The sequence below is a fragment of the Buceros rhinoceros genome, unplaced genomic scaffold (assembly GCF_000710305.1).
Source record: "Buceros rhinoceros silvestris isolate BGI_N320 unplaced genomic scaffold, ASM71030v1 scaffold6614, whole genome shotgun sequence".
NCBI classification, from domain to species: Eukaryota; Metazoa; Chordata; class Aves; order Bucerotiformes; family Bucerotidae; genus Buceros; species Buceros rhinoceros.
In genome coordinates, this window is record NW_010407683.1 from 10,455 (window position 1) to 18,470 (window position 8,016).

An 8,016-nucleotide genomic window follows, 5' to 3' on the forward strand; every position below is an offset into this window, starting at 1 on the left:
CTCGGGTCATTCCTGTGGCCTCCTCTGGCCCCGCTCCAGCAGGTCCATGTCTGTGCTGTGCTGAGGAGCCCAGAGCTGGACCCAGCACTGCAGGGGGGTCTCCCCAGAGCAGAGCGCAGCAGAGGGGCAGGATCCCCTCCCTCGAGCTGATGCCCACGCTGCTGGGGATGAGCCCAGCACATGGTTGTCTTCTGCGCTGCGAGTGCACATTGCCAGCTCATGTCCAGCTTTTCCCCCACCAGGACCCCCAAATCCTTCTCCACAGGGCTGCTCTCCATCTCTGCATCCCCAACCCGTCCTGATACCAGGGTTTCCCCAGCTCAGGTGCAGGACCTTTCACTTGGCCTTTTTGAACCTCATGAGATGCTGTACCTCCATGTGCTACTTGTCTTTGTTTCCTCTGCACAGGTGCCAAATTCCCAATCAAATGGACAGCACCAGAGGCCATAAACTTTGGAGTTTTCACCATCAAATCTGATGTATGGTCTTTCGGGATCCTTCTGACAGAAATCATAACCTACGGGAGGATCCCTTACCCAGGTACAGCGTGCTGTGAATATGAGATGAGCGTTCATTGACTTCAAAGCATCTAGTGATGCTTTACACTCAGAGGCATGTACCCACATGCGCATGTATGCCCAGATACTCCTGTCTCCTCATGCTGGGTTTCCTTTCCTAGGCTCCCACAAGCCTCAGTTACACCTCTGCTAGGCAAAACCTATGGAAGGGAGTCAGAGAGGGGACAGAAGGATGGAGTGGGAACTCCAACCCTGAAGAAGGGATGGTTCCCAAATACAGCCCAGCATCAAAGTCCCTCATGCCCTTCCAGCTCTGTTGGGATGTGAACTACAGGGAGCACTGAACTTCATCCCCAGGGTGCTGAATAACTCCTCTTGGGCTGTGTTTCCCCCCAGGGATGACCAACCCCGAGGTGATACGCAACCTGGAGCGAGGCTACCGCATGCCCTGCCCAGACATGTGCCCCATGGAACTCTACAATATCATCCTGAAATGCTGGCGAAACAAGCCTGAGGAGCGCCCAACCTTTGAGTACCTGCAGTCGGTCCTTGAAGACTTTTACACTGCCACAGAGAAGCAGTATGAGCCTGAGCCTCAGCAGTAAGCCCCTGTCCCACCGGCACCTGGGGACAGAATTGGAGAAAAGCCACCACCTGGTGATGGTGGCTTTCAGGTCTTTCCCTTTCTCCTGTGTGCCACCATGATGCATTTGGAGACAGGGAATGAGGAGGGAGGTGAGGGAGGTAGATGCTGCCAACTCTGTGGTTATCATGGAGACTAAAGAGGTGGCTGAGAGCTGGTATAGCTCCTTCCTCATTCGCCTTGGAGGTCAGTAACCATTTCACAGGCATTGCTTCCGTCACTCCTTCATGATCCACCTGGACACAGAAAAGACCCTCAGGGAAGAGGGGGGCCATGGCAGGGTTGTGGTTCCGGGGATGGACAATCTCTCCCCCTCTTCTGATGCCATTGCTGCCAATACCACACCCCCTTCATGCCGCAGACATGGGTGGGAACATGTCCTGTGTCCTTGAGCCACACCAGACCCTCAATCTCTGGAGCAATGTCTCCAGGTGGTGCCACCCCTCTGCCCCAAGTCAATAATAAAGAACTGGATATGACCACTTTCCATTTTTTCATTTGGGTATCAGGGCGAAACTGGGCCCCTGTGCTTCCCGTGCCCACCCCCAGACTGTGGAGGAAAACAGGAGAGGCCATGGGGCTCCCCAGAATCTGTGGGGCAATGCTAGGGTGGTATCCCCAGGTGGGAAGGGGGTATGCCTGGGGTGCACCCCTCTGGGAATATTCAACCTGAAGAGAAGGCTCTGGGGAGGCCTCAGTGCATCCTTTCAGTACTTAAAGGGGCCTCTGAGAAAGCTGGGGAGGGGCTTTTGAGCAGGGGCTGTTGGGACAGGACAAGAGGTGATGGGTGACACTGGAAGAGGGAGATTGAGATGAGAGAGAAGGGAGAAACTGTTTCTGCTGAGGGTGGGGAGACCCTGGCCCAGGCTGCCCCAAGAGGTGGGAGAAGCCCCATCTCTGGAACCATTCCAGGTCAGGTTGGCCCTTGGGGCTCTGCTCAACCTGCTCTAGTTGCAGATGTCCCTGCTTCCTGCAGGGGGGTTGGACTCGGTGATCTTGGAAGGTCCCTTCCAACCCCAAACTATTCTATGATTCTATGACCACTGACACAGGCAGTCCTGGAGCCTGGAGGCAGGAGAGATGTTCGTGGTGTGGCCACGAGATGTCCCTCCTTCCCCACAAATCTCCTCCACTCAGCTGGGGGGAGAAAATTAAACATGTATGTAACAAAATACCTCAAAAATAAAAAAAAAACCCTCACTGCTTCGCTGCACAGGTTGCTGGTGCAGCATTGGTGCATCATGTCAGCCCCACAGTGGGTCCCACTCCACATCCAGGACCAGAAGAGTTTCAGTGCCATTTCTCTGGTTTCTGGTGCATCTCTGTCCGACAGCTCTGGTGGGAATGGTCACATCAGACTGCAACATGGTCTCTGATCAGCAAATGTGCTGGGTTAGGGAGTGGAGGATGACGAAATAAGGCTCAGCTGACACACCGAAGGCTTGTTAGGACCACAGGAGTGAGCACCAGGCGGGGACCCAGGCAGGCTGTCCTTCAGGTTATGGCACTGAGCAGCATCTCTCTGTGGTGCTTGGTCTGCTGTTTTCTACACTATGAACCAGATTTTGAGCCCTTCTGTAGAGAGTTATTTTCAAAGAAACAAGGATGCTGTGAGAAAGAAACAGAACAGATGACTTGTGTGCCAGAAAAAATACCTGACCATCACCAACACGTGACCTGTGCACACCACTGCTGCAAGAGAGCCTAGAGGAAAAAAGGAGTGGGATGATTCACAGCAGATCTATAGGGACAACTGGACTATCAACATCTACATTCAAACCAAGGCCTCGATCCTCAGTGCCATAATGCCCGTGTCCGTGAGTGATGATGAGACAAAATCTTCCATTGTGATGACAGCATCACTTCCCAAAGTGTTCCCGAGGGGATAACGTGCTGGTGTCAGCGGTTTGCCTGGCTTCAAATGCTGATAATCCCTCCTTTGCAGACCCGCAGCTGGGAGAACGGGCACATAGGGAGGGACTGGTTTAGTATTTGCAGGTTGCCAAAGTCTCTGGAGATGGCTGGTTTGCACAGCTTGGTAATGTCATTCCCTTCATCCTGAGGAGGGAAGGAAGCTTTGATAGCAGTGAACAAGTGTCCCAACCACAGGAGGAAGGGAACTAGGTGAGAGGATCTAGCCTCAGAAATCCTAGATCTACTGGAGACACCCTGGAGTGTCCAGGATGTTTTGCTGGTCTATGGGAGACCTACAACCCTCTAGGACTGCAGCTGGAACTGGATAGGAAACCTCTGGGTGTGGAAATAAGCATTAGACGCCCATGTTCAGGAGGTGGGATTTCACCCCTTCGGTGTCCTAACTTGAAGGTGAATCAACCTCTGGTGTCTCAGAGCTCTTTCCTTAAACCTCCCATAGCACATCTGATCTGCAACTGCTTTCCACTGCAGACCCATGGGCAGCTTAGCTCCTCATGGAAGAAGATGTTTCCACCCAGGCATTTCCGAGAGACATCAGGAGTCATCCTCCAATCCAACATGAACAGCCATGTCTCCAGGGCCTGGACACAGTTACACAGAGCTCTTCATCAAATCATCAGCAAACCTTGTTCACTCATCTCCGTCTTCACAACCTTGTCCTCATCTGGCCCCATCAACTCAGTGATAGTAGGTCCTAGTGCTAGTTTAGACTTACAGAATCACAGACTGGTTTACATTGGAAGAGACCTTTAAGATCATCAAGTTCAACCGTTCCCCCAGCTGTTTAAGATCATCAAGTTCAACCGTTCCCCCCTGTGACTGCCAGGTCACCACTAACCTCTGTCCCTCATCACCACATTGACACATCTTTTAAACCCCTCCAGGGATGGGGACTCCACCACTGCCCTGGGCAGTCTGGGCCAGGCCTGCACAACCCCAACAGGGAAGAAATTGTTCCTCTAGTGCAGCCTAAACCTCCCCTGGTGCAATTTGAGGCCTTTTCTTCTTGCCCTGTCACTTGTCACTTGGGAGGAGAGACAGACCCCCCACCTCACTCCAACCTCTTTTCAGGGAGTTGTCAAGAGTGAGAAGGTCTCCTCTGAGTCTCCTTTTCTCCAGACTAAACACCCCCAGGTCCCTCAGTCGGTCCTTCTTGGACTTGTGCTCCAGACCCTGCACCAGCTTCATTGCCCTTCTCTGGACACGCTCCAGCCCCTCAATGTCCTTCTTGGAGTGAGGGGCCCAAAACTGGACACAGTATTCAAGGCGTGGCCCTCGCTAGTGCCCAGTACAGGGGGACAATCCCTGCCCTGGTCATTCTGGCCACACTGGTGGCGATACAAGATTTAAGATGAATCAGGGTCAGTCCACTTTTGTGGTTCCAAGGGACAAGTTCTATGTGGAATAACTCTACAAAGTCGATTTTAAGTTGTTCGTTTAAGAGTTCCCCTGGAGTTGAAGAAACAGTCTTTCCCTCTGCTTGAACTCCAGCTTGATCTATCACTCATACCAGGAGCTCCATGCAGGACTAGCAGATTTCTACTAAAGAGATGACACACTGCAAATAAATACAGATGAAAGATACTTGACTCCTTGGCTGCAAGTATTTTATTAAACTGGAAACTGTGGATCATTTCTGCTGGAACAAACCAGGAGGAAGAGTTGCAAGGCGTCTGCTAAGCACTTGTGTGTTGCATTATCACCCAAGGCCAAAGAGTCAAGTATTGTAGCTCAATTTAGAAAGGAAATGGCTATTTTTATGGCCAATAGCAATACATGGCCAAGCCCAGGGTGAACATAACAAAAAGACTCTAAGCTGTGCTTCCTCTGCACTGGCCACCACAGCTTTTTTTGTTCATGTTGCACAAACAATTGTTGAGTTTTGTTCCCTGCCATGCCTGTGCTAAATGGATGGGGCAGACACTCACCCAGCTACATAGTCACATCTGCTTCCACCATGAAGTCATCGCAGAAGCTACTGGCAACTCTTTCTTTGTTTAGGGGAGTGGGACTGGGGGCTGTGCCACCAACCTGAGTCTCTCCTGGGGGTGAAGGGAGACCGTGAGCGTCATGAGCAGCCATGGTTTCCACTGGGAAATGGACCCCAGAGCTCCATCACAGCACAGGTCATTCAGTTGGAGAGAAAAGGATCTGCACTGCAGTATGTACCCTGGACATGCAGATCAGGGATTTCAAGCAAAAAAAAAAACAAGTGAGAAGTGGATCAGCCCAGGAGGGAACTGTACTGCAGGAAACCAGGATGTCTCTAACGGTCCCATCAAGCTCTGCCAGAGCTTACTCATCTCCACACCTACCTGGCAGCTTAAGAGGTGTCTCTTTACCATGGGTGAGCTCCAGCCAGAGGCTCACAGCTGTATCTCAGAGCAGGAGAAAGGTGGTAAAAGTGATTTGGGCTCTCAAATTCAGTATGTAATTCTTGAGTGATCTGCAACAGGGACACTATTACTCATGCAAACAGCTCAGTTACAAGGACCCCATGAAGCTACCCAAGAAAAGAATATTGTTTATTTTGTGCAGGCATCAGGCTGAACAAGGTGCTTTAGAAGATGAGACAATTCCTGCCATAGACAGCGTATGGACTCTGTGAATGGCCCAGACAAGGATTAAAAGGGATACCTAATGATATGTATCTTGCATAACAACTAAGATAGTTCTTTAATTTCTTCCCCAGGTGCCAGGTGCTCTTTCCAAAGTCCACTGGAATGGTCTTTTCAGTTCTCATATGGAAAGACCTAGACCTCTAGTGTTGGGTTTTGTTACTGCTTTCCCATACGGTCTTGGTCCTGTTACTTCATCCCCATCTTCTGTCAGAAATTTCATCTCTGCAGGAAACGTCTGGTCTTCTGTTGGTGTTGAGCTCATCTGCATTAGCACCCTGTGTGCAAGTGGTTTGAGGCTCTGGAGGGAAGGTTTCTGTGGTATTTCTCAATTCTCCACCTTGCAGATGTAGAAATATCCCTGTGATTGCAGTATAAAACTTTCTCCATCCAACAGCTCTGCTCGGTGACAACTCAGCAAAGCAGAACATGCATCTGGAAACTTGGAGACAGGTCCAGGCAGTGAGATAGGCAAGGAAAAATCAGCAGGTTCTCAGAGGAGAAAGGTGGGAGCAAGAGGGAGAGTAAAGAAAAAACAGCAAGAGAACAAGGCTGTTTTCCTTACCAGTGAGAGAACAGGGGAGCAACAGCACTGAGGAAATCAGGTGGCTTCTCTGATGTCTAGTAAGGTGTGAACTCCAGCTGAGGCTTTTCACATAACCCAAGCATCCTTAGCAAACTGCATTTTCTTGTGTCTAATAGAAGATTAAGTGCAGCATACACTATAGGTTTTCCTGAACGGCTTTAGAAAGGCGGGTTGAAATCAGAGCAGGAAAAGGTGATGAGCTGAGGTGGAAGAGCAGAGCAGGGAGAAGGAGGGAGCGCATGGCCCTACACGGGATAAAGACCTAGGGCTTCTCAAGCAAGGCTCCTCTACCCTCTTTGTTCTCCCCATGCTATACTAACACCCCGATCTGCCTGATCCTGGTGCACACGGCAACCTTGTGTGTGCAGAACTCAGCAAGGGCAGGGGTAAGAAAGAGAAGCCCATTACATTTCCAGATGTCTGGCTAATAGGGGAGCTGGTACTGCTTTGGGGAAGGAAGTTGCCCAGTACAGAGATGTCTGCATCTACTCTAACAGGCTGCAGCTGGACCCTGGAGTTATGAGGTGAGCTTGATCAGCTGGTATGAAGAAAAAGCAAAGCCAGGATGCAGCAAAGTCATGCCCTGGGAAATGAGCTTTGTTCAATGCCATCCCATGCTCAGCTTTTCTTTGGACCAGAGCAGAACAGCATTGGCAGGCATAGCCTCACCAACAGTGCACACTGGCATGTGCCAGAAGCTCAGCACCTTTTGCAGGTGAGGATCTGAGTGTCCCCACCTGCTCCATGCAAGGCAGGGTGCCTGGAGCTGCCACTGAAAAGCAAGGCAGGGCCCCCAGGGAAGGGAAGTGGTGAGGACCCCTCACCTTGCTCTGTTTTACCTCCACCCGCACACAGCAGAGTAAATATCCCTTGGCAAATACCGCAGAGCAAACAAGGGCATCAGCGTCCTGCCAGCCTGAGCCCTGGTCTCCAAGCTGCTCCACCAAAGGAAACAATGAACAGTTTTTTGGCAGGAGGGCCCCCCTCCCTGGCCAGGCTGCTAGCTAGCCTAGTGCTTACAGCCAAGGGAGACTCAATCTGGCTTACTTCTTCAAGAAGTCGTCTTGGTTCAGAACATCAGCTGGTGGAACTCCATGCTGGATCTGAAAGCCGTGGGTGGCCGTCTCTGAGCATCCTCTGACTGAAGGAGAGGCTGGAGCCATAAGTCCCAGCCAGGCTGTGTGGGTGGCAGAGAGAAGAGATGAGTTACCCTCGGAGCACCCTCGGATGGAAGGAGAGGCTGGAGCCATAAGTCCCAGCCAGGCTGTGTGGGTGGCAGAGAGAAGAGATGAGTTACCGGTGAGAAGAGACAGAGTTCTCAGCAAATTTGTCAAAAAAAAAAAGGCTCCTCTATCCCCATTGGCCACTCAGTGCAACAGCCCATCTCTGCCAGCAGCCAGACAAATCCTCCATTGTTAACAAGGCTCAAGGGGAGCATTTTCTGACACACTTAGGGCCCATGGCTGCTCCAGAGAGATTTGCAGGATGTGTCAAAGACACTCCCTTCATTCCTGTCGGGTTGCAGGTTGGCCAGCTGGAGTTGTTTCTGGGGATTGCCCATCCCTCAGTGACTTGTGTCAGGTGTTACAGCATCATTCTTGGCCTGGAAAGTCTTTATATTGCTGATATGCTTGTTCTTCTCTCCCAGGCTCTTGCTGCTCTCTTCCCCTGTTCTACCCATGACATCTGTAATTGCCCACCACTGGAGACAGGTGC

The 8,016-nt window shown here is 51.2% G+C and overlaps 1 protein-coding gene across 1 annotated transcript in view; it reads left to right on the forward strand.

Annotated features, from left to right (window-relative positions):
• Positions 1 to 1,171, forward strand: part of LOC104492081 (tyrosine-protein kinase Blk-like) — a gene marked incomplete at its 5' end in the record, with an annotated part of 10,579 nt that extends 9,408 nt beyond the window's left edge. Inside the window, 2 exons of the mRNA XM_010134583.1 lie at positions 409 to 540; positions 915 to 1,171. Of these exons, the coding sequence (XP_010132885.1) occupies positions 409 to 540; positions 915 to 1,123 (341 nt within the window). The remainder of the gene's footprint in view (positions 1 to 408; positions 541 to 914) is intronic.
• Positions 1,172 to 8,016: the final 6,845 nt, after the last annotated feature.